At 34.9% G+C, this 27943-nt stretch overlaps 1 protein-coding gene across 3 annotated transcripts in view; it reads right to left on the bottom strand.

The window, feature by feature from the left end:
* The window catches only part of LOC133607870 (low-density lipoprotein receptor-related protein 8-like), a 457948-nt gene that overhangs the window by 109168 nt on the left and 320837 nt on the right, over window positions 1-27943 (bottom strand). For all 3 annotated transcript variants that reach the window (XM_061962897.2, XM_061962895.1, XM_061962896.1), the window contains exon 10: window positions 27367-27538. In XM_061962897.2, the coding sequence (XP_061818881.1) occupies window positions 27367-27538 (172 nt within the window). The remainder of the gene's footprint in view (window positions 1-27366; window positions 27539-27943) is intronic.

The following is a 27943-nucleotide window of genomic DNA, read 5'->3' as shown; positions in this document are numbered from 1 at the left end:
TAAAAATAAACTAGTTAAAAAGTAGTGTAAAAATAAAAAAAACTAGTTAAAAAGTAGTGTAAAGGTAAAAAAAAAAAAGTTAAAAAGTAGTGTAAAAGTAAAACAACTTTTTAAAAAGTAGTGTAAAAGTAAAAAAAAACAATTTAAAAAGTAGAGTAAAAGTAATAAACGAGTTAAAAAGTAGTGTAAAAGTAAAAATTAACTAGTTAAAAAGTAGTATAAAAATAAAGAAAGGTTAAAAAGTAGTGTAAAAGTAATAAACAAGTTAAAAAGTAGTGTAAAAGTAAAACAAAAATAGTTAAAAAGTCGTGTATAATTGGAGCCTTAAATAGGTCAATAATTCATAAAAATGATTTTGGTTCATTGTTATTTTTTGAGCAAAGACAGTTTATGAAATAAAAAGATGACTTAAGGTTTCGGGTAAATCAGCCACACTCATAAAAGGGTCAAACATAATTTTTATACCAATAAATATAAATTTTACTTTTAACACTTAACTCTCTAGATCAACTTCAGATCTATCATTGATATAATGTTAAAACATTTTTGGTACATTTTATGCCTTTTGGTCAAAGAAAACCCAGTTTTTTAAAGCAAAAACACAAAACATGCAATATTTAGCCCCAAAATGATGTCATTCATATTTGATGTGAAGTGTTTGTAGTGTAAAAGTAAAAAAAAAAAAAACTAGTTAAAAAGTAGTGTAAAAGTAATAAACTAGTTAAAAAGTAGTGTAAAAGTAATAAACTAGTTAAAAAGTAGTGTAAAAGTAATAAACTAGTTAAAAAGTAGTGTAAAAGTAATAAAATAGTAGTGTAAAAGTAAAAGTAAAAAACTAGTTAAAAAGTAATGTAAAAGTACTAAACTAGTTAAAAAGTAGTTTAAAAGTAATACAATAGTTAAAAAGTAGTGTAAAAGAAAAAAACGGGTTAAAAAGTAGTGTAACAGTAATAAGCTAGTTAAAAAGTAGTGTAACAGTAATAAACTAGTTAAAAAGTCGTGTAACAGTAATAAACTAGTTAAAAAGTAGTGTAAAAGTAATAAACTAGTTAAAAAGTAGTGTAAAAGTAATAAAATAGTAGTGTAAAAGTAAAAGTAAAAAACTAGTTAAAAAGTAATGTAAAAGTACTAAACTAGTTAAAAAGTAGTTTAAAAGTAATACAATAGTTAAAAAGTAGTGTAAAAGAAAAAAACGGGTTAAAAAGTAGTGTAACAGTAATAAGCTAGTTAAAAAGTAGTGTAACAGTAATAAACAAGTTAAAAAGTAGTGTAAAAGTAAAACAAACTAGTTAAAAAGTAGAGTATAAGTAATAAACGAGTTAAAAAGTAGTGTAAAAGTAAAAATAAACTAGTTAAAAAGTAGTGTAAAAATAAAAAAAACTAGTTAAAAAGTAGTGTAAAAGTAAAAAAAACTAGTTAAAAAGTAGTGTAAACGTACAAATAAACTAGTTAAAAAGTAGTGTAAAAGTAAAACAACTATTTAAAAAGTAGTGTAAAAGTAAAAAAAAAACTATTTAAAAAGTAGAGTAAAAGTAATAAACGAGTTAAAAAGTAGTGTAAAAGTAAAAACAAACTAGTTAAAAAGTAGTATAAAAATAAAGAAAAGTTAAAAAGTAGTGTAAAAGTAATAAACAAGTTAAAAAGTAGTGTAAAAGTAAAACAAAAATAGTAAAAATGTTGTGTATAATTGGAGCCTTAAATAGGTCAATAATTCATAAAAATGATTTTGGTTCATTGTTATTTTTTGAGCAATGACCGTTTATGAAATAAAAGTATGACTTAAGGTTTTGGGTATCTAAATCAGCCACACTCATTAAAGGGTTAAAAATAATTTATATATCAATAAATATTATTTTTACTTTTAACGCTTAACTCTCTAGATCAACTTCAGATCTATCGTTGAAATAATGTTAAATTTTTTGTACATTTTATGCCCTTTTTGGTCCAAGAAAACCCAGTTGTTTTTTTAAAGCAAAAACACAAAATATGCAACATTTAGCCCCAAAATGATGTCATTCATATTTGATGTGAAGTGATTGGAGTCTTAAATAGCTCAATAATTCATAAAAATTATTTTGGTTCATTATTATTTTTTGAGCAATGACAGTTTATAAAATAAAAATATGACTTAAGGTTTTGGGTATCTAAATCAGCCACACTCATAAAAGGGTAAAAAATTATTTATATTTCAATAAATATTATTTTTACTTTTAACGCTTAACTCTCTAGATCAACTTCAGATCTATCGTTGATATAATGTTCAAATTTTTTGTACTTTTTATGCCCTTTTTGGTCAAAGAAAAACACGTTTTTTTAAGGCAAAAACCCCAAAATGCAAGATTTAGCCCCAAAATAATGTCATTCATATTTGATGTGAATTGATTGGAGTGTAAAAGTAAAAAAAAAAAAAAAGTTAAAAAGTAGTGTAAAAGTAATAAAATAGTAGTGCAAAAGTAAAAAAAAACCCTACTTAAAAAGTAGTGTAAAAGTAATAAAATAGTAGTGTAAAAGTTCAAAAAAACTAGTTAAAAAGTAGTGTACAAGTACTAAACTAGTTAAAAAGTAGTGTAAAACTAATAAAATAGTTAAAAAGTAGTGTAAAAGAAAAAAAATGTGTTAAAAAGTAGAGTAAAAGTAAAACAACTGTTTAAAAAGTAGTGTAAAAGTAATAAACTAGTTAAAAAGTAGTGTAAAAGTAATAAAATAGTAGTGCAAAAGTTAAAAAAACCTACTTAAAAAGTTGTGTAAAAGTAATAAAATAGTAGTATAAAAGTTCAAAAAAACTAGTTAAAAAGTAGTGTAAAAGTACTAAACTAGTTAAAAAGATTTAGCCCCAAAATGATGTCTTTCATATTTGATGTGAAATGATTGGAGTGTAAAAGTAAAAAAAAAAGTAGTGTAAAACTAATAAAATAGTTAAAAAGTAGTGTTAAAGAAAAAAACGTGTTAAAAAGTAGTGTAACAGTAATAAACTAGTTAAAAAGTAGTGTAAAAGTAAAACAAACTAGTTAAAAAGTAGTGTAAAAGTACAAATAAACTAGCTAAAAAGTAGAGTAAAAGTAAAACAACTATTTAAAAAGTAGTGTAAAAGTAAAAAAAACTATTTAAAAAGTAGAGTAAAAGTAATAAACGAGTTAAAAAGTAGTGTAAAAGTAAAAATAAACTAGTTAAAAAGCAGTATAAAAATAAAGAAAAGTTAAAAAGTGGTGTAAAAGTAATAAACAAGTTAAAAAGTAGTGTAAAAGTAAAACAAAAATAGTTAAAAAGTTGTGTATAATTGGAGCCTTAAATAGGTCAATAATTCATAAAAATGATTTTGGTTCATTATTATTTTTTGAGCAATGACAGTTTATGAAATAAAAATATGACTTAAGGTTTCGGGTAAATCAGCCACACTCATAAAAGGGTCAAACATAATTTATATACCAATAAATATAAATTTTACTTTTAACGCTTAACTCTCTAGATCAACTTCAGATCTATCGTTGATATAATGTTCACATTTTTTGTACTTTTTATGCCCTTTTTGGTCAAAGAAATACACGTTTTTTTAAGGCAAAAACCCCAAAATGCAAGATTTAGCCCCAAAATGATGTCATTCATATTTGATGTGAATTGATTAGAGTGTAAAAGTAAAAAAACAAAAACTAGTTAAAAAGTAGTGTAAAAGTAATAAAATAGTAGTGCAAAAGTTAAAAAAAACCCTACTTAAAAAGTAGTGTAAAAGTAATAAAATAGTAGTGTAAAAGTTAAAAGAAAAGTAGTTAAAAAGTAGTGTAAAAGTACTAAACTAGTTAAAAAGTAGTGTAAAACTAATAAAATAGTTAAAAAGTAGTGTAAAAGAAAAAAAACGTGTTAAAAAGTAGTGTAACAGTAATAAACTAGTTAAAAAGTAGTGTAAAAGTAAAACAAACTAGTTAAAAAGTAGTGTAAAAGTACAAATAAACTAGCTAAAAAGTAGAGTAAAAGTAAAACAACTGTTTAAAAAGTAGTGTAAAAGTAATAAACTAGTTAAAAAGTAGTGTAAAAGTAATAAAATAGTAGTGCAAAAGTAAAAAAACAACTACTTAAAAAGTAGTGTAAAACTAATAAAATAGTAGTATAAAAGTTCAAAAAAACTAGTTAAAAAGTAGTGTAAAAGTACTAAACTAGTTAAAAAGATTTAGCCCCAAAATGATGTCTTTCATATTTGATGTGAATTGATTGGAGTGTAAAAGTAAAAAAAAAAAACTATTTAAAAGGTAGTGTAAAACTAATAAAATAGTTAAAAAGTAGTGTTAAAGAAAAAAACGTGTTAAAAAGTAGTGTAACAGTAATAAACTAGTTAAAAAGTAGTGTAAAAGTAAAACAAACTAGTTAAAAAGTAGTGTAAAAGTACAAATAAACTAGCTAAAAAGTAGAGTAAAAGTAAAACAACTATTTAAAAAGTAGTGTAAAAGTAAAAAAAAACTATTTAAAAAGTAGAGTAAAAGTAATAAACGAGTTAAAAGTAGTGTAAAAGTAAAAATAAACTAGTTAAAAAGTAGTATAAAAATAAAGAAAAGTGAAAAAGTGGTGTAAAAGTAATAAACAAGTTAAAAAGTAGTGTAAAAGTAAAACAAAAATAGTTAAAAAGTTGTGTATAATTGGAGCCTTAAATAGGTCAATCATTCATAAAAATGATTTTGGTTCATTGTTATTTTTTGAGCAATGACAGTTTATGAAATAAAAATATGACTTAAGGTTTCGGGTAAATCAGCCACACTCAATAAAGGGTTAAAAATAATTAATATATCAATAAATATTATACTTTGTGTTTCAATGAGTTCCTGGCTAGCAGACAAAAGCTGTCTTTGATCTTACCAATCAAAAGGCTTGTAAAACTCTGTATAGGATGGGAAGCGACATGAAGGTGTCGGTTTCTTTGATGTATTGTAATCCACAGGAAGATTTTGTCTTGACCCGAGATCTACAAAGCGGAGAGGAAGCAGGACCTGACCCCCCCCCCCCCCCCACCCACCCCTCCAGGCACCTTTTCTTTGAACGGTTTTGTGACCAAAGGCAGCAGCTGTTTACGACCCCCGTCCCTTTAGAAACAGCTGTTGCCATGTAATCAGGGAAAAGTCCAAATAAAAGAGGAGGCGTACAATCTTTCGTCAGAGCGTGGTGGGACACTGTCAAGGGTACAGGTCTATGCGTTTCTCCTCAATTGAGCTAAATTGAATTCTGTCTGTGTTTAATTCCTTGCTTCTTGTCTGTTTAATAGATGAACCTGGCAGTAAGTTTTACAATATAACTAAAACAATTCTTACTTTCTAAACCGTCCCATGTGTGATGTCTTTGGGAGTGTTTTTTATGCACATGTGTACGTGCTATCGCGATGTAATCAAGCTAGCGTTGTTAGCATTAGCTAATACATGTGTCTGTGTTAGTATTAACTTAAAATGGCATTCTTTTTGTATTGTTTGTTTCACAAATTCCTCAGTAAATTCACCAAAATGTCACCATGGAGTTATTGAGTCTGTTTGCTAGTTGTCATGATCCGTGGCCCGGAACGTCGCCACCTGACTCTCCCTCGCTGGTTGCGGGGACACTTGGTCTGGCGACCCACCGCCAAGTCCCCCCTCCGCCCTCCCATGACTCTTGATGTTGCCTTGGTTTTTTTTTTTGGACATCTGGAATCTGTCCTGATCCGTTGCCCGGACCATGTTTTGTTATGTTCTGCTAGTTTTGGAATTCAATAGTTCCTGTTTTTTGTGCACCCTTGTTTGTTTTAGTTAACATGGTTACTTATTATTTCCACCTGCCTCTGATTAGGGTTCGCCCGCTCACCTGCTGCCCGAGCACTAATCAGAGGCATAATTTAAGCCTGCCTTTGCCGGTTAGTCGGCCTGGCGTCATTGTTTGCTTCATGCCTGGTCCTGGTCCACGTAAGATTTGTTTTCTTCATGCCACAGTCGACGTAAAATGTCCTTGTCCATAGTTTATGCTAAGTGTTAGTTTAGCTCCAAGTGCGATCAGTGCGTTGTGCCTTTGCCTTGTTTTCCTTTTTTTGTACCTCTTTGAGTTTTTGATAATTAAATCATGTTTTACCTGCACGCCTTGTCCGGAGTAGTCCGTCTACCTTCTTGGGAGAACGACCCCGCAGTCCATCCATCCATTTTCTACCGCTTATTCCCTTTGGGGTCGCGGGGGGCGCTGGAGCCTATCTCTGCTACAATCGGGCGGAAGGCGGGGTACACCCTGGACAAGTCGCCATCTCATCGCAGGGCCAACACAGATACCATAATAATACTGTATGTTGAAGCACAGTACGCCTGACTATGGTAGCCGTAATGCTGCGACAATCCATCAAGCGGTGCATCTTCATAGCTTACTTAAGTCGTACTAAAACATTTTGACAGGTTTTTGAGCGCCGTGTGTAATGTTCTATATCAGGGGTTCCCAAACTTTTTGACTGGGGGGCCGCATAGGGTTAAAAAAATTGGCTGGGGGCCGGACTGTATATATACATATATATATATTCATTTTTCAACGCATTTCAACCGTTCCACCGTCAAAACATTCCTCGTAGTTAGGACAAAAAACAAAGCTGTTTTTTGAACTGGAAACATTTTCGGTTTTCCCAAAATTCCAGGAATTCCATAATACCATTTCTCAATTCAACATGTTACTACTTCAACATTTCTCGACTGATTTGAGAAATTCCAACACCAACAAGAGTTTTTCCTTGTTAAATTCCAAAAATTCCCAGATTTCCATGTTCAAAAAACAAAGTTGTTTTTTGAACTGGAAACATTTTCGGTTTTCCCAAAATTCCAGGAATTCCATAATACCATTTCTCAATTCAACATGTTACTACTTCAACATTTCTTGACTGATTTGAAAAATTCCAACACCAACAAGGGTTTTCCCTTGTTAAAATCCAAAAATTCCCAGATTTCCATGTTCAAAAAACAAAGTTGTTTTTTGAACTAGAAAATTTTTCGGTTTTCCCAAAATTCCAGGAATTCCGTAATACCATTTCTCAATTGCTGCAATGAGGTGGCAACTTGTCCAGGGTGTACCCCGCCTTCCGCCCGAATGCAGCTGAGATAGGCTCCAGCGACCCCCCCCCCCCCCCCCCGCAACCCCAAAAGGGACAAGCGGTAGAAAATGGATTGGATGGATGGCATTTCTCAATTCAACATGTTACTACTTCAACATTTCTCGACTGATTTGAAAAATTCCAACACCAACAAGGGTTTTCCCTTGTCAAATTCCAAAAATTCCCAGATTTCCCGGGAAATTTTTCCCCAATTAAAATTGAATTGGCCATTTTTCAAACTTCCACCATTTCCACATTTTTCAACCGATTCAAACCATTCCACCGTCAACACATTCCACCATCCTGGAAATTCAAACTACCTTTTTTTTCAAGTTCCCAAAAAATTCCAGGAATTTCCAGAATTCCTGGTTTTCCAAAGCCCTATTTCCTTCCTTTTTTCTGGCAACTACTCTTTTTTCTTTTTTCAACGCATTTCAACCGTTCCACCGTCAAAACATTCCTCTTAGTTAGGACAAAAAACAAAGCTGTTTTTTGAACTGGAAACATTTTCGTTTTTCCCAAAATTCCAGGAATTCCATAATACCATTTCTCAATTCAACATGTTACTACTTCAACATTTCTCGACTGATTTGAAAAATTCCAACACCAACAAGGGTTTTCCCTTGTTAAATTCCAAAAATTCCCAGATTTCCATGTTCAAAAAAACCAAGTTGTTTTTTGAACTGGAAACATTTTCGGTTTTCCCAAAATTCCAGGAATTCCATAATACCATTTCTCAATTCAACATGTTACTACGTCAACATTTCTCGACTGATTTGAAAAATTCCAACACCAACAAGGGTTTACCCTTGTTAAATTCCAAAAATTCCCAGATTTCCATGTTCAAAAAACAAAGTTGTTTTTTGAACTGGAAACATTTTCGGTTTTCCCAAAATTCCAGGAATTCCATAATACCATTTCTCAATTCCTGCGATGAGGTGGCAACTTGTCCAGGGTGTACACCGCCTTCCGCCCGAATGCAGCTGAGATGGGCTCCAGCGACCCCAAAAAGGACAAGCGGTAGAAAATGGATTGGATGGATGGCATTTCTCAATTCAACATGTTACTACTTTAACATTTCTCGAATGATTTGAAAAATTCCAACACCAACAAGGGCTTTCCCTTGTCAAATACCAAAAATTCCCAGATTTCCCGGGAAATTTTTCCCCAATTAAAATTGAATTGGCCATTTTTCAAACTTCCACCATTTCCACATTTTTCAACAGATTCAAACCATTCCACTGTCAACACATTCCACCATCCTGGAAATTCAAACTACCTTTTTTTTCAAGTTCCAAAAAAATTCCAGGATTTTCCAGAATTCCTGGTTTTCCAAAGCCCTACTTCTATCCTTTTTTCTGGCGACTACTCCTTTTTCATTTTTCAACGCATTTCAACCGTTCCACCGTCAAAACATTCCTCTTAGTTAGGACAAAAAACAAAGCTGTTTTTTGAACTGGAAACATTTTCGGTTTTCCCAAAATTCCAGGAATTCCATAATACCATTTCTCAATTCAACATGTTACTACTTCAACATTTCTCGACTGATTTGCAAAATTCCAACACTAACAAGGGTTTACCCTTGTTAAATTCCAAAAATTCCCAGATTTCCATGTTCAAAAAACAAAGTTGTTTTTTGAACTGGAAACATTTTCGGTTTTCCCAAAATTCCAGGAATTCCATGATACCATTTCTCAATTCAACATGTTACTACTTCAACATTTCTCGACTGATTTGAAAAATTCCAACACCAACAAGGGTTTTCCCTTGTTAAATTCCAAAAATTCCCAGATTTCCATGTTCAAAAACCAAAGTTTTTTTTGAACTGGAAACATTTTCGGTTTTCCCAAAATTCCAGGAATTCCATAATACCATTTCTCAATTCAACATGTTACTACGTCAACATTTCTCGACTGATTTGAAAAATTCCAACACCAACAAGGGTTTACCCTTGTTAAATTCCAAAAATTCCCAGATTTCCATGTTCAAAAAACAAAGTTGTTTTTTGAAATGGAAACATTTTCGCTTTTCCCAAAATTCCAGGAATTCCGTAATCCCATTTCTCAATTCCTGCGATGAGGTGGCAACTTGTCCAGGGTGTACACCGCCTTCCGCCCGAATGCAGCTGAGATGGGCTCCAGCGACCCCAAAAGGGACAAGCGGTAGAAAATGGATTGGATGGATGGCATTTCTCAATTCAACATGTTACTACTTTAACATTTCTCGAATGATTTGAAAAATTCCAACACCAACAAGGGTTTTCCCTTGTCAAATACCAAAAATTCCCAGATTTCCCGGGAAATTTTTCCCCAATTAAAATTGAATTGGCCATTTTTCAAACTTCCACCATTTCCACATTTTTCAACAGATTCAAACCATTCCACTGTCAACACATTCCACCATCCTGGAAATTCAAACTACCTTTTTTTTCAAGTTCCAAAAAAATTCCAGGATTTTCCAGAATTCCTGGTTTTCCAAAGCCCTACTTCTATCCTTTTTTCTGGCGACTACTCCTTTTTCATTTTCCAACGCATTTCAACCGTTCCACCGTCAAAACATTCCTCTTAGTTAGGACAAAAAACAAAGCTGTTTTTTGAACTGGAAACATTTTCGGTTTTCCCAAAATTCCAGGAATTCCATAATACCATTTCTCAATTCAACATGTTACTACTTCAACATTTCTCGACTGATTTGCAAAATTCCAACACTAACAAGGGTTTACCCTTGTTAAATTCCAAAAATTCCCAGATTTCCATGTTCAAAAAACAAAGTTGTTTTTTGAACTGGAAACATTTTCGGTTTTCTCAAAATTCCAGGAATTCCATAATACCATTTCTCAATTCATTACTACTTCAACATTTCTCGACTGATTTGAAAAATTCCAATACCAACAAGGGTTTTCCCTTGTTAAATACCAAAAATTCCCAGATTTCCATGTTTAAAAAACAAAGCTGTTTTTTGAACTGGAAACATTTTCGGTTTTCCCAAAATTCCAGGAATTCCATAATACCATTTCTCAATTCAACATGTTACTACTTCAACATTTCTCGACTGATTTGAAAAATTCCAACACCAACAAGGGCTTTCCCTTGTCAAATTCCAAAAATTCCCAGATTTCCCGGGAAATTTTTCCCCAATTAAAATTGAATTGGCCATTTTTCAAACTTCCACCATTTCCACATTTTTCAACCGATTCAAACCATTCCACCGTCAATATATTCCACCATCCTGGAAATACAAACTACCTTTTTTTTCAAGTTCCAAAAAAATTCCAGGATTTTCCAGAATTCCTGGTTTTCCAAAGCCCTACTTCTATCCTTTTTTCTGGCGACTACTCCTTTTTCATTTTTCAATGCATTTCAACCGTTCAACCGTCAAAACATTCCTCTTAGTTAGGACAAAAAACAAAGCTGTTTTTTGAACTGGAAACATTTTCGGTTTTCCCAAAATTCCAGGAATTCCATAATACCATTTCTCAATTCAATATGTTACTACTTCAACATTTCTCGACTGATTTGAAAAATTCCAACACCAACAAGGGTTTTCCCTTGTTAAATTCCAAAAATTCCCAGGATTCTGGAAAAATTTTCGGTTTTTCCAAAATTCCAGGAATTCCGTAATACCATTTCTCAATTCCTGCGATGAGGGGGCAACTTGTCCAGGGTGTACCCCGCCTTCCGCCCGAATGCAGCTGAGATGGGCTCCAGCGACCCCAAAAGGGACAAGCGGTAGAAAATGGATTGGATGGATGGCATTTCTCAATTCAACATGTTACTACTTCAACATTTCTCGACTGATTTGAAAAATTCCAACACCAACAAGGGTTTTCCCTTGTTAAATTCCCAAAATTCCCAGATTTCCATGTTCAAAAAACAAAGTTGTTTTTTGAACTGGAAACATTTTCGGTTCTCCCAAAATTCCAGGAATTCCATAATACCATTTCGGAATTTAACATGTTACTACTTCAACATTTCTCGACTGATTTGAAAAATTCCAACACCAACAAGGGTTTACCCTTGTTAAATTCCAAAAATTCCCAGATTTCCATGTTCAAAAAACAAAGTTGTTTTTTGAACTGGAAACATTTTCGGTTTTCTCAAAATTCCAGGAATTCCATAATACCATTTCTCAATTCAACATGTTACTACTTCAACATTTCTCGACTGATTTGAAAAATTCCAACACCAACAAAGTTTTACCCTTGTTAAATTCCCAAAATTCCCAGATTTCCATGTTCAAAAAACAAAGTTGTTTTTTGAACTGGAAACATTTTCGGTTCTCCCAAAATTCCAGGAATTCCATAATACCATTTCTCAATTCAACATGTTACTACTTCAACATTTCTCGACTGATTTGAAAAATTCCAACACCAATAAGGGTTTACCCTTGTTAAATTCCAAAAATTCCCAGATTTCCATGTTCAAAAAAACCAAGTTGTTTTTTGAACTGGAAACATTTTCGGTTTTCCCAAAATTCCAGGAATTCCATAATACCATTTCTCAATTCAACATGTTACTACTTCAACATTTCTCGACTGATTTGAAAAATTCCAACACCAACAAGGGCTTTCCCTTGTCAAATTCCAAAAATTCCCAGATTTCCCGGGAAATTTTTCCCCAATTAAAATTGAATTGGCCATTTTTCAAACTTCCACCATTTCCACATTTTTCAACCGATTCAAACCATTCCACCGCCAACACATTCCACCATCCTGGAAATATAAACTACCTGTTTTTTCAAGTTCCAAAAAAATTCCAGGATTTTCCATAATTCCTGGTTTTCCAAAGCCCTATTTCCATCCTGTATTCTGGCGACTACTCCTTTTTCATTTTTCAACGCATTTCAACCGTTCCACCGTCAAAACATTCCTCTTAGTTAGGACAAAAAACAAAGCTGTTTTTTGAACTGGAAACATTTTCGGTTTTCTCAAAATTCCAGGAATTCCATAATACCATTTCTCAATTCAACATGTTACTACTTCAACATTTCTCGACTGATTTGCAAAATTCCAACACCAACAAGGGTTTACCCTTGTTAAATTCCAAAAATTCCCAGATTTCCATGTTCAAAAACCAAAGTTGTTTTTTGAACTGGAAACATTTTCGGTTTTCCCAAAATTCCAGGAATTCCATAATACCATTTCTCAATTCAACATGTTACTACGTCAACATTTCTCGACTGATTTGAAAAATTCCAACACCAACAAGGGTTTTCCCTTGTTAAATTCCAAAAATTCCCAGATTTCCATGTTCAAAAAACAAAGTTGTTTTTTGAAATGGAAAAATTTTCGCTTTTCCCAAAATTCCAGGCATTCCGTAATCCCATTTCTCAATTCCTGCGATGAGGTGGCAACTTGTCCAGGGTGTACACCGCCTTCCGCCCGAATGCAGCTGAGATGGGCTCCAGCGACCCCAAAAGGAACAAGCGGTAGAAAATGGATTGGATGGATGGCATTTCTCAATTCAACATGTTACTACTTTAACATTTCTCGAATGATTTGAAAAATTCCAACACCAACAAGGGCTTTCCCTTGTCAAATACCAAAAATTCCCAGATTTCCCGGGAAATTTTTCCCCAATTAAAATTGAATCGGCCATTTTTCAAACTTCCACCATTTCCACATTTTTCAACAGATTCAAACCATTCCACTGTCAACACATTCCACCATCCTGGAAATTCAAACTACCTTTTTTTTCAAGTTCCAAAAAAATTCCAGGATTTTCCAGAATTCCTGGTTTTCCAAAGCCCTACTTCTATCCTTTTTTCTGGCGACTACTCCTTTTTCATTTTTCAACGCATTTCAACCGTTCCACCGTCAAAACATTCCTCTTAGTTAGGACAAAAAACAAAGCTGTTTTTTGAACTGGAAACATTTTCGGTTTTCCCAAAATTCCAGGAATTCCATAATACCATTTCTCAATTCAACATGTTACTACTTCAACATTTCTCGACTGATTTGCAAAATTCCAACACTAACAAGGGTTTACCCTTGTTAAATTCCAAAAATTCCCAGATTTCCATGTTCAAAAAACAAAGTTGTTTTTTGAACTGGAAAAATTTTCGGTTTTCCCAAAATTCCAGGAATTCCATAATACCATTTCTCAATTCAACATGTTACCACTTCAACATTTCTCGACTGATTTGAAAAATTCCAACACCAACAAGGGTTTTCCCTTGTTAAATTCCAAAAATTCCCAGATTTCCATGTTCAAAAAACAAAGTTTTTTTTTGAACTGGAAAAATTTTCGGTTTTCCCAAAATTCCAGGAATTCCATAATACCATTTCTCAATTCAACATGTTACTACTTCAACATTTCTCGACTGATTTGCAAAATTCCAACACTAACAAGGGTTTACCCTTGTTAAATTCCAAAAATTCCCAGATTTCCATGTTCAAAAAACAAAGTTGTTTTTTGAACTGGAAAAATTTTCGGTTTTCCCAAAATTCCAGGAATTCCATAATACCATTTCTCAATTCAACATGTTACCACTTCAACATTTCTCGACTGATTTGAAAAATTCCAACACCAACAAGGGTTTTCCCTTGTTAAATTCCAAAAATTCCCAGATTTCCATGTTCAAAAAACAAAGTTTTTTTTTGAACTGGAAAAATTTTCGGTTTTCCCAAAATTCCAGGAATTCCATAATACCATTTCTCAATTCAACATGTTACTACTTCAACATTTCTCGACTGATTTGAAAAATTCCAACACCAACAAGGTTTTACCCTTGTTAAATTCCAAAAATTCCCAGATTTCCATGTTCAAAAAACAAAGTTGTTTTTTGAACTGGAAACATTTTCTGTTTTCCCAAAATTCCAGGAATTCCATAATACCATTTCTCAATTCAACATTTTACTACTTCAACATTTCTCGACTGATTTGAAAAATTCCAACACCAAAAAGGGTTTACCCTTGTTAAATTCCAAAAATTCCCAGATTTCCATGTTCAAAAAAACCAAGTTGTTTTTTGAACTGGAAACATTTTCGGTTTTCCCAAAATTCCAGGAATTCCATAATACCATTTCTCAATTCAACATGTTACTACTTCAACATTTCTCGACTGATTTGAAAAATTCCAACACCAACAAGGGCTTTCCCTTGTCAAATTCCAAAAATTCCCAGATTTCCCGGGAAATTTTTCCCCCAATTAAAATTGAATTGGCCATTTTTCAAACTTCCACCATTTCCACATTTTTCAACCGATTGAAACCATTCCACCGCCAACACATTCCACCATCCTGGAAATACAAACTACCTGTTTTTTCAAGTTCCAAAAAAATTCCAGGATTTTCCATAATTCCTGGTTTTCCAAAGCCCTATTTCCATCCTGTATTCTGGCGACTACTCCTTTTTCATTTTTCAACGCATTTCAACCGTTCCACCGTCAAAACATTCCTCTTAGTTAGGACAAAAAACAAAGCTGTTTTTTGAACTGGAAACATTTTCGGTTTTCTCAAAATTCCAGGAATTCCATAATACCATTTCTCAATTCAACATGTTACTACTTCAACATTTCTCGACTGATTTGAAAAATTCCAACACCAACAAGGGTTTTCCCTTGTTAAATTCCAAAAATTCCCAGATTTCGGGAAAAATTTTCGGTTTTCCCAAAATGCCAGGAATTCCGTAATACCATTTCTCAATTCCTGCGATGAGGTGGCAACTTGTCCAGGGTGTACCCCGCCTTCCGCCCGAATGCAGCTGAGATGGGCTCCAGCGACCCCAAAAGGGACAAGCGGTAGAAAATGGATTGGATGGATGGCATTTCTCAATTCAACATGTTACTACTTCTACATTTCTCGACTGATTTGAAAAATTCCAACACCAACAAGGGCTTTCCCTTGTCAAATTCCAAAAATTCCCAGATTTCCAGGTTTTCCGGGACATTTTTCCCCAATTAAAATTGAATTGGCCATTTTTTCAAACTTCCACCATTTCCACATTTTTCAACCGATTGAAACCTTTCCACCGTCAACATATTCCACCATCCTGGAAATACAAACTACCTTTTTTTTCAAGTTCCCAAAAAATTCCAGGATTTTCCAGAATTCCTGGTTTTCCAAAGCCCTACTTCCATCCTTTTTTCTGGCGACTACTCCTTTTTCATTTTTCAACGCATTTCAACCGTTCCACCGTCAAAACATTCCTCTTAGTTAGGACAAAAAACAAAGCTGTTTTTTGAACTGGAAACATTTTCGGTTTTCCCAAAATTCCAGGAATTCCATAATACCATTTCTCAATTCCTGCGATGAGGGGGCAACTTGTCCAGGGTGTACACCGCCTTACGCCCGAATGCAGCTGAGATGGGCTCCAGCGACCCCAAAAGGGACAAGTGGTAGAAAATGGATTGGATGGATGGCATTTCTCAATTCAACATGTTACTACTTCAACATTTCTCGACTGATTTGAAAAATTCCAACACCAACAAGGGCTTTCCCTTGTCAAATTCCAAAAATTCCCAGATTTCCAGGTTTTCCGGGACATTTTTCCCCATTTAAAATTGAATTGGCCATTTTTCAAACTTCCACCATTTCCACATTTTTCAACCGATTCAAACCATTCCACCATCCTGGAAATTCAAACTACCTTTTTTTTCAAGTTCCAAAAAAATTCCAGGATTTTCCAGAATTCCTGGTTTTCCAAAGCCCTACTTCTATCCTTTTTTCTGGCGACTACTCCTTTTTCATTTTTCAACGCATTTCAACCGTTCCACCGTCAAAACATTCCTCTTAGTTAGGACAAAAAACAAAGCTGTTTTTTGAACTGGAAACATTTTCGGTTTTCCCAAAATTCCAGGAATTCCATAATACCATTTCTCAATTCAACATGTTACTACTTCAACATTTCTCGACTGATTTGCAAAATTCCAACACTAACAAGGGTTTACCCTTGTTAAATTCCAAAAATTCCCAGATTTCCATGTTCAAAAAACAAAGTTGTTTTTTGAACTGGAAACATTTTCGGTTTTCCCAAAATTCCAGGAATTCCATGATACCATTTCTCAATTCAACATGTTACTACTTCAACATTTCTCGACTGATTTGAAAAATTCCAACACCAACAAGGGTTTTCCCTTGTTAAATTCCAAAAATTCCCAGATTTCCATGTTCAAAAACCAAAGTTTTTTTTGAACTGGAAACATTTTCGGTTTTCCCAAAATTCCAGGAATTCCATAATACCATTTCTCAATTCAACATGTTACTACGTCAACATTTCTCGACTGATTTGAAAAATTCCAACACCAACAAGGGTTTACCCTTGTTAAATTCCAAAAATTCCCAGATTTCCATGTTCAAAAAACAAAGTTGTTTTTTGAAATGGAAACATTTTCGCTTTTCCCAAAATTCCAGGAATTCCGTAATCCCATTTCTCAATTCCTGCGATGAGGTGGCAACTTGTCCAGGGTGTACACCGCCTTCCGCCCGAATGCAGCTGAGATGGGCTCCAGCGACCCCAAAAGGGACAAGCGGTAGAAAATGGATTGGATGGATGGCATTTCTCAATTCAACATGTTACTACTTTAACATTTCTCGAATGATTTGAAAAATTCCAACACCAACAAGGGTTTTCCCTTGTCAAATACCAAAAATTCCCAGATTTCCCGGGAAATTTTTCCCCAATTAAAATTGAATTGGCCATTTTTCAAACTTCCACCATTTCCACATTTTTCAACAGATTCAAACCATTCCACTGTCAACACATTCCACCATCCTGGAAATTCAAACTACCTTTTTTTTCAAGTTCCAAAAAAATTCCAGGATTTTCCAGAATTCCTGGTTTTCCAAAGCCCTACTTCTATCCTTTTTTCTGGCGACTACTCCTTTTTCATTTTCCAACGCATTTCAACCGTTCCACCGTCAAAACATTCCTCTTAGTTAGGACAAAAAACAAAGCTGTTTTTTGAACTGGAAACATTTTCGGTTTTCCCAAAATTCCAGGAATTCCATAATACCATTTCTCAATTCAACATGTTACTACTTCAACATTTCTCGACTGATTTGCAAAATTCCAACACTAACAAGGGTTTACCCTTGTTAAATTCCAAAAATTCCCAGATTTCCATGTTCAAAAAACAAAGTTGTTTTTTGAACTGGAAACATTTTCGGTTTTCTCAAAATTCCAGGAATTCCATAATACCATTTCTCAATTCATTACTACTTCAACATTTCTCGACTGATTTGAAAAATTCCAATACCAACAAGGGTTTTCCCTTGTTAAATACCAAAAATTCCCAGATTTCCATGTTTAAAAAACAAAGCTGTTTTTTGAACTGGAAACATTTTCGGTTTTCCCAAAATTCCAGGAATTCCATAATACCATTTCTCAATTCAACATGTTACTACTTCAACATTTCTCGACTGATTTGAAAAATTCCAACACCAACAAGGGCTTTCCCTTGTCAAATTCCAAAAATTCCCAGATTTCCCGGGAAATTTTTCCCCAATTAAAATTGAATTGGCCATTTTTCAAACTTCCACCATTTCCACATTTTTCAACCGATTCAAACCATTCCACCGTCAATATATTCCACCATCCTGGAAATACAAACTACCTTTTTTTTCAAGTTCCAAAAAAATTCCAGGATTTTCCAGAATTCCTGGTTTTCCAAAGCCCTACTTCTATCCTTTTTTCTGGCGACTACTCCTTTTTCATTTTTCAATGCATTTCAACCGTTCAACCGTCAAAACATTCCTCTTAGTTAGGACAAAAAACAAAGCTGTTTTTTGAACTGGAAACATTTTCGGTTTTCCCAAAATTCCAGGAATTCCATAATACCATTTCTCAATTCAATATGTTACTACTTCAACATTTCTCGACTGATTTGAAAAATTCCAACACCAACAAGGGTTTTCCCTTGTTAAATTCCAAAAATTCCCAGGATTCTGGAAAAATTTTCGGTTTTTCCAAAATTCCAGGAATTCCGTAATACCATTTCTCAATTCCTGCGATGAGGGGGCAACTTGTCCAGGGTGTACCCCGCCTTCCGCCCGAATGCAGCTGAGATGGGCTCCAGCGACCCCAAAAGGGACAAACGGTAGAAAATGGATTGGATGGATGGCATTTCTCAATTCAACATGTTACTACTTCAACATTTCTCGACTGATTTGAAAAATTCCAACACCAACAAGGGTTTTCCCTTGTTAAATTCCCAAAATTCCCAGATTTCCATGTTCAAAAAACAAAGTTGTTTTTTGAACTGGAAACATTTTCGGTTCTCCCAAAATTCCAGGAATTCCATAATACCATTTCGGAATTTAACATGTTACTACTTCAACATTTCTCGACTGATTTGAAAAATTCCAACACCAACAAGGGTTTACCCTTGTTAAATTCCAAAAATTCCCAGATTTCCATGTTCAAAAAACAAAGTTGTTTTTTGAACTGGAAACATTTTCGGTTTTCTCAAAATTCCAGGAATTCCATAATACCATTTCTCAATTCAACATGTTACTACTTCAACATTTCTCGACTGATTTGAAAAATTCCAACACCAACAAAGTTTTACCCTTGTTAAATTCCCAAAATTCCCAGATTTCCATGTTCAAAAAACAAAGTTGTTTTTTGAACTGGAAACATTTTCGGTTCTCCCAAAATTCCAGGAATTCCATAATACCATTTCTCAATTCAACATGTTACTACTTCAACATTTCTCGACTGATTTGAAAAATTCCAACACCAATAAGGGTTTACCCTTGTTAAATTCCAAAAATTCCCAGATTTCCATGTTCAAAAAAACCAAGTTGTTTTTTGAACTGGAAACATTTTCGGTTTTCCCAAAATTCCAGGAATTCCATAATACCATTTCTCAATTCAACATGTTACTACTTCAACATTTCTCGACTGATTTGAAAAATTCCAACACCAACAAGGGCTTTCCCTTGTCAAATTCCAAAAATTCCCAGATTTCCCGGGAAATTTTTCCCCAATTAAAATTGAATTGGCCATTTTTCAAACTTCCACCATTTCCACATTTTTCAACCGATTCAAACCATTCCACCGCCAACACATTCCACCATCCTGGAAATATAAACTACCTGTTTTTTCAAGTTCCAAAAAAATTCCAGGATTTTCCATAATTCCTGGTTTTCCAAAGCCCTATTTCCATCCTGTATTCTGGCGACTACTCCTTTTTCATTTTTCAACGCATTTCAACCGTTCCACCGTCAAAACATTCCTCTTAGTTAGGACAAAAAACAAAGCTGTTTTTTGAACTGGAAACATTTTCGGTTTTCTCAAAATTCCAGGAATTCCATAATACCATTTCTCAATTCAACATGTTACTACTTCAACATTTCTCGACTGATTTGCAAAATTCCAACACCAACAAGGGTTTACCCTTGTTAAATTCCAAAAATTCCCAGATTTCCATGTTCAAAAACCAAAGTTGTTTTTTGAACTGGAAACATTTTCGGTTTTCCCAAAATTCCAGGAATTCCATAATACCATTTCTCAATTCAACATGTTACTACGTCAACATTTCTCGACTGATTTGAAAAATTCCAACACCAACAAGGGTTTTCCCTTGTTAAATTCCAAAAATTCCCAGATTTCCATGTTCAAAAAACAAAGTTGTTTTTTGAAATGGAAAAATTTTCGCTTTTCCCAAAATTCCAGGCATTCCGTAATCCCATTTCTCAATTCCTGCGATGAGGTGGCAACTTGTCCAGGGTGTACACCGCCTTCCGCCCGAATGCAGCTGAGATGGGCTCCAGCGACCCCAAAAGGAACAAGCGGTAGAAAATGGATTGGATGGATGGCATTTCTCAATTCAACATGTTACTACTTTAACATTTCTCGAATGATTTGAAAAATTCCAACACCAACAAGGGCTTTCCCTTGTCAAATACCAAAAATTCCCAGATTTCCCGGGAAATTTTTCCCCAATTAAAATTGAATCGGCCATTTTTCAAACTTCCACCATTTCCACATTTTTCAACAGATTCAAACCATTCCACTGTCAACACATTCCACCATCCTGGAAATTCAAACTACCTTTTTTTTCAAGTTCCAAAAAAATTCCAGGATTTTCCAGAATTCCTGGTTTTCCAAAGCCCTACTTCTATCCTTTTTTCTGGCGACTACTCCTTTTTCATTTTTCAACGCATTTCAACCGTTCCACCGTCAAAACATTCCTCTTAGTTAGGACAAAAAACAAAGCTGTTTTTTGAACTGGAAACATTTTCGGTTTTCCCAAAATTCCAGGAATTCCATAATACCATTTCTCAATTCAACATGTTACTACTTCAACATTTCTCGACTGATTTGCAAAATTCCAACACTAACAAGGGTTTACCCTTGTTAAATTCCAAAAATTCCCAGATTTCCATGTTCAAAAAACAAAGTTGTTTTTTGAACTGGAAAAATTTTCGGTTTTCCCAAAATTCCAGGAATTCCATAATACCATTTCTCAATTCAACATGTTACCACTTCAACATTTCTCGACTGATTTGAAAAATTCCAACACCAACAAGGGTTTTCCCTTGTTAAATTCCAAAAATTCCCAGATTTCCATGTTCAAAAAACAAAGTTTTTTTTTGAACTGGAAAAATTTTCGGTTTTCCCAAAATTCCAGGAATTCCATAATACCATTTCTCAATTCAACATGTTACTACTTCAACATTTCTCGACTGATTTGCAAAATTCCAACACTAACAAGGGTTTACCCTTGTTAAATTCCAAAAATTCCCAGATTTCCATGTTCAAAAAACAAAGTTGTTTTTTGAACTGGAAAAATTTTCGGTTTTCCCAAAATTCCAGGAATTCCATAATACCATTTCTCAATTCAACATGTTACCACTTCAACATTTCTCGACTGATTTGAAAAATTCCAACACCAACAAGGGTTTTCCCTTGTTAAATTCCAAAAATTCCCAGATTTCCATGTTCAAAAAACAAAGTTTTTTTTTGAACTGGAAAAATTTTCGGTTTTCCCAAAATTCCAGGAATTCCATAATACCATTTCTCAATTCAACATGTTACTACTTCAACATTTCTCGACTGATTTGAAAAATTCCAACACCAACAAGGTTTTACCCTTGTTAAATTCCAAAAATTCCCAGATTTCCATGTTCAAAAAACAAAGTTGTTTTTTGAACTGGAAACATTTTCTGTTTTCCCAAAATTCCAGGAATTCCATAATACCATTTCTCAATTCAACATTTTACTACTTCAACATTTCTCGACTGATTTGAAAAATTCCAACACCAAAAAGGGTTTACCCTTGTTAAATTCCAAAAATTCCCAGATTTCCATGTTCAAAAAAACCAAGTTGTTTTTTGAACTGGAAACATTTTCGGTTTTCCCAAAATTCCAGGAATTCCATAATACCATTTCTCAATTCAACATGTTACTACTTCAACATTTCTCGACTGATTTGAAAAATTCCAACACCAACAAGGGCTTTCCCTTGTCAAATTCCAAAAATTCCCAGATTTCCCGGGAAATTTTTCCCCCAATTAAAATTGAATTGGCCATTTTTCAAACTTCCACCATTTCCACATTTTTCAACCGATTGAAACCATTCCACCGCCAACACATTCCACCATCCTGGAAATACAAACTACCTGTTTTTTCAAGTTCCAAAAAAATTCCAGGATTTTCCATAATTCCTGGTTTTCCAAAGCCCTATTTCCATCCTGTATTCTGGCGACTACTCCTTTTTCATTTTTCAACGCATTTCAACCGTTCCACCGTCAAAACATTCCTCTTAGTTAGGACAAAAAACAAAGCTGTTTTTTGAACTGGAAACATTTTCGGTTTTCTCAAAATTCCAGGAATTCCATAATACCATTTCTCAATTCAACATGTTACTACTTCAACATTTCTCGACTGATTTGAAAAATTCCAACACCAACAAGGGTTTTCCCTTGTTAAATTCCAAAAATTCCCAGATTTCGGGAAAAATTTTCGGTTTTCCCAAAATGCCAGGAATTCCGTAATACCATTTCTCAATTCCTGCGATGAGGTGGCAACTTGTCCAGGGTGTACCCCGCCTTCCGCCCGAATGCAGCTGAGATGGGCTCCAGCGACCCCAAAAGGGACAAGCGGTAGAAAATGGATTGGATGGATGGCATTTCTCAATTCAACATGTTACTACTTCTACATTTCTCGACTGATTTGAAAAATTCCAACACCAACAAGGGCTTTCCCTTGTCAAATTCCAAAAATTCCCAGATTTCCAGGTTTTCCGGGACATTTTTCCCCAATTAAAATTGAATTGGCCATTTTTTCAAACTTCCACCATTTCCACATTTTTCAACCGATTGAAACCTTTCCACCGTCAACATATTCCACCATCCTGGAAATACAAACTACCTTTTTTTTCAAGTTCCCAAAAAATTCCAGGATTTTCCAGAATTCCTGGTTTTCCAAAGCCCTACTTCCATCCTTTTTTCTGGCGACTACTCCTTTTTCATTTTTCAACGCATTTCAACCGTTCCACCGTCAAAACATTCCTCTTAGTTAGGACAAAAAACAAAGCTGTTTTTTGAACTGGAAACATTTTCGGTTTTCCCAAAATTCCAGGAATTCCATAATACCATTTCTCAATTCCTGCGATGAGGGGGCAACTTGTCCAGGGTGTACACCGCCTTACGCCCGAATGCAGCTGAGATGGGCTCCAGCGACCCCAAAAGGGACAAGTGGTAGAAAATGGATTGGATGGATGGCATTTCTCAATTCAACATGTTACTACTTCAACATTTCTCGACTGATTTGAAAAATTCCAACACCAACAAGGGCTTTCCCTTGTCAAATTCCAAAAATTCCCAGATTTCCAGGTTTTCCGGGACATTTTTCCCCATTTAAAATTGAATTGGCCATTTTTCAAACTTCCACCATTTCCACATTTTTCAACCGATTCAAACCATTCCACCATCCTGGAAATTCAAACTACCTTTTTTTTCAAGTTCCAAAAAAATTCCAGGATTTTCCAGAATTCCTGGTTTTCCAAAGCCCTACTTCTATCCTTTTTTCTGGCGACTACTCCTTTTTCATTTTTCAACACATTTCAACCGTTCCACCGTCAAAACATTCCTCTTAGTTAGGACAAAAAACAAAGCTGTTTTTTGAACTAGAAACATTTTCGGTTTTCCCAAAATTCCAGGAATTCCATAATACCATTTCTCAATTCAACATGTTACTACTTCAACATTTCTCGACTGATTTGAGAAATTCCAACACCAACAAGGGTTTTTCCTTGTTAAATTCCAAAAATTCCAAGATTTCTGGAAAAAATTTCGGTTTTCCCAAAATTCCATAATACCATTTCTCAATTCAACATGTTATTACTTCAACATTTCTCGACTGATTTGAAAAATTCAAACACCAACAAGGGTTTTCCCTTGTCAAATTCCAAAAATTCCCAGATTTCCCGGGAAATTTTTCCCCAATTAAAATTGAATTGGCCATTTTTCAAACTTCCACCATTTCCACATTTTTCAACCGATTCAAACCATTCCACCGCCAACACATTCCACCATCCTGGAAATACAAACTACCTTTTTTTTCAAGTTTCAAAAAAATTCCAGGATTTTCCAGAATTCCTGGTTTTCCAAAGCCCTATTTCTATCCTTTTTTCTGGCGACTACTCCTTTTTAATTTTTCAACGCATTTCAACCGTTCCACCATCAAAACATTCCTCTTAGTTAGGACAAAAAACAAAGCTGTTTTTTTTAAACTGGAAACATTTTCGGTTTTCCCAAAATTCCAGGAATTCCATAATACCATTTCTCAATTCAACATGTTACTATTTCAACATTTCTCGACTGATTTGAAAAATTCCAACACCAACAAGGGTTTTCCCTTGTCAAATTCCAAAAATTCCCAGATTTCCAGGTTTTCCGGGACATTTTTCCCCATTTAAAATTGAATTGGCCATTTTTCAAACTTCCACCATTTCCACATTTTTAAACCGATTCAAACCATTCCACCGTCAACACATTCCACCATCCTGGAAATACAGACTACCTGTTTTTTCAAGTTCCAAAAAAATTCCAGGATTTTCCAGAATTCCTGGTTTTCCAAAGCCCTACTTCTATCCTTTTTTCTGGCGACTACTCATTTTTCATTTTTCAACACATTTCAACCGTTCCACCGTCAAAACATTCCTCTTAGTTAGGACAAAAAACAAAGCTGTTTTTCTGAACTGGAAACATTTTCGGTTTTCCCAAAATTCCAGGAATTCCATAATACCATTTCTCAATTCAACATGTTACTACTTCAACATTTCTCGACTGATTTGAGAAATTCCAACACCAACAAGGGTTTTTCCTTGTTAAATTCCAAAAATTCCCAGATTTCCACGTTCAAAAAACAAAGTTGTTTTTTGAACTGGAAAAATTTTCGGTTTTCCCAAAATTCCAGGAATTCCGTAATACCATTTCTCAATTCCTGCGATGAGGTGGCAACTTGTCCAGGGTGTACGCCGCCTTCCGCCCGAATGCAGCTGAGATGGGCTCCAGCGACCCCAAAAGGGACAAGCGGTAGAAAATGGATTGGATGGATGGCATTTCTCAATTCAACATGTTACTACTTCAACATTTCTCGACTGATTTGAAAAATTCCAACACCAACAAGGGCTTTCCCTTGTCAAATTCCAAAAATACCCAGATTTCCAGGTTTTCCGGGACATTTTTCCCCAATTAAAATTGAATTGGCCATTTTTCAAACTTCCACCATTTCCACATTTTTCAACCGATTCAAACCATTCCACCGTCAACACATTCCACCATCCTGGAAATACAAACTACCTTTTTTTTCAAGTTCCAAAAAAATTCCAGGATTTTCCAGGATTCCTGGTTTTCCTAAGTCCTATTTCCATCCTTTATTCTGGCGACTACTCCTTTTTCATTTTTCAACGCATTTCAACCGTTCCACCGTCAAAACATTCCTCTTAGTTAGGACAAAAAACAAAGCTGTTTTTTGAACTGGAAAAATTTTCGGTTTTGCCAAAATTCCAGGAATTCCATAATACCATTTCTCAATTCAACATGTTACTACTTCAACATTCCTCGACTGATTTGAGAAATTCCAACACCAACAAGGGTTTTCCCTTGTTAAATTCCAAAAATTCCCAGATTTCTGGAAAAATTTTCGGTTTTCCCAAAATTCCAGGAATTCCATAATACCATTTCTCAATTCAACATGTTACTACTTCAACATTTCTCGACTGATTTGAAAAATTCCAACACCAACAAGGGTTTTCCCTTGTCAAATTCCAAAAATTCCCAGATTTCCCGGGAAATTTTTCCCCAATTAAAATTGAATTGGCCATTTTTCAAACTTCCACCATTTCCACATTTTTCAACTGATTCAAACCATTCCACCGCCAACACATTCCACCATCCTGGAAATACAAACTACCTGTTTTTTCAAGTTCCAAAAAAATTCCAGGATTTTCCAGAATTCCTGGTTTTCCAAAGCCCTACTTCCATCCTTTTTTCTGGCGACTACTCATTTTTCATTTTTCAACGCGTTTCAACCGTTCCACCGTCAAAACATTCCTCTTAGTTAGGACAAAAAACAAAGCTGTTTTTTTAACTGGAAACATTTTCGGTTTTCCCAAAATTCCAGGAATTCCATAATACCATTTCTCAATTCAACATGTTACTACTTCAACATTTCTCGACTGATTTGAGAAATTCCAACACCAACAAGGGTTTTTCCTTGTAAAATTCCAAAAATTCCCAGATTTCTGGAAAATTTTTCGGTTTTCCCAAAATTCCAGGAATTCCATAATACCATTTCTCAATTCAACATGTTACTACTTCAACATTTCTCGACTGATTTGAAAAATTCCAACACCAACTAGGGTTTTCCCTTGTCAAATTCCAAAAATTCCCAGATTTCCCGGGACATTTTTCCCCAATTAAAATTGAATTGGCCATTTTTCAAACTTCCACCATTTCCACATTTTTCAAGCGATTCAAACCATTCCACCGTCAACACATTCCACCATCCTGGAAATACAAACTACCTTTTTTTTCAAGTTCCAAAAAAATTCCAGGATTTTCCATAATTCCTGGTTTTCCAAAGCCCTACTTCCATCCTTTTTTCTGGGCGACTACTCCTTTTTCATTTTTCAACACATTTCAACCGTTCCACCGTCAAAACATTCCTTTTAGTTAGGACAAAAAACAAAGCTGTTTTTTTGAACTGCAAACATTTTCGGTTTTCACAAAATTCCAGGAATTCCATAATACCATTTCTCAATTCAACATGTTACCACTTCAACATTTCTCGACTGATTTGAAAAATTCCAACACCAACAAGGGTTTTCCCTTGTTAAATTCCAAAAATTCCCAGATTTCCATGTTCAAAAAACAAAGTTGTTTTTTGAACTGGAAAAATTTTCGGTTTTCACAAAATTCCAGGAATTCCATAATACCATTTCTCAATTCAACATGTTACTAATTCAACATTTCTCGACTGATTTGAAAAATTCCAACACCACCAAGGGTTTTCCCTTGTTAAATTCCAAAAATTCCCAGATTTCCCGGGAAATTTTTCCCCAATTAAAATTGAATTGGCCATTTTTCAAACTTCCACCATTTCCACATTTTTCAACCGATTGAAACCATTCCACCTTCAACACATTCCACCATCCTGTAAATACAAACTACCTTTTTTTTCAAGTTCCAAAAAAATTCCAGGATTTTCCCGAATTCCTGGTTTTCCAAAGCCCTACTTCCATCCTTTTTTCTGGGCGACTACTCCTTTTTCATTTTTCAACGCATTTCAACCGTTCCCCCGTCAAAACATTCCTCTTAGTTAGGACAAAAAACTAAGAAGTTTTTCTTCTCACATTTAGTGGGTGTGGCTTATAAACCGGTGCGCTCTATAGTCCGGAAAATACGGTACTAAAAATCACAGGCCAAGAGTTAATTTTTGGTGAGAAAAAGCGTTTCTTCTCCATGGCGCTGCAAAGCGAGTGAGACGATAGCCTAGAGTCCTGCACTGAGCAGGTTCATGCCGGGGTTAGATTCCTTCTAGAACACTTATCAGGACAGACAAGACCTCGCTGGGGGGCGGGCCCTCTCGCTGATGATGTCACCCTGACGGAGGTGTGAGGTGAGGGCTTCCAAACAGGATTTTCCTTTTTATTCCCCCTAGAGATCTCCCTTTTATTCAGAAAAACAACATCCTGTTCCAATTAGACCTGACCCGGGGGGGGGGGGGACGGGTTTGGGACAAATGAGGTCAAATGTTCCAGGCCAAGGAGCAACTTGCACAAGAAGGTAAGACTTAAATCCTGGCATATATCTCAGAATAAACCCCGACTGTGTGATGTTGCGATACCTGTAGATTTTCCGGTGGAAACGATCACACCAGAAGACCCGGTTGTTGGCCACGTCCAGGTCCAGGGCCACGGCGTTCTTCTGGGTGGAAACCACCTGGCTGTAGTCCCGCTTCACCAGGTCGATGCGTCGGATCTCGTGTCGGTTGGTGAACAGGAGGTACGGGCTTTTTCCTGGCGGCAGAGGAAGGGAGACATCTTTTATTTGCTGCTTTCTTTGGAAGTGGATAAAAGGCAGTAGCGTAGTAGGTCAGTTTCATTAAAAACAAAAAAATTAAACCGGACTTTAAGGCGCACTTAAAATCCTTTCATGTTCTCAAAAATAGACTAATTCACGTGTTAAATCTGGTTGTGCTGACCGACCTCCAAGCAATGTTTTTTGGTACATGGTGTAATGACAAGTGTGACCAGTAGATGGCAGTCACACATAAGAGATAAGTCTGGACTGCAGGTTCAATAAATAAATAAGTACCCGTAAGCGAGCAACACCAAAACGTTGATGTTTCATTGAGAATAAAGAACAGGGGTCCCCAAACTACAGCCCGCGGGCAGGACGCGGCCTGTCAGCGTCCAAATTCC

This window comes from Nerophis lumbriciformis, linkage group LG09 (assembly GCF_033978685.3).
Source record: "Nerophis lumbriciformis linkage group LG09, RoL_Nlum_v2.1, whole genome shotgun sequence".
Lineage (NCBI taxonomy): Eukaryota > Metazoa > Chordata > Actinopteri > Syngnathiformes > Syngnathidae > Nerophis > Nerophis lumbriciformis.
Note: the sequence above shows the minus strand (reverse complement) of the source record. Positions and strands in the feature narration are given on the sequence as shown.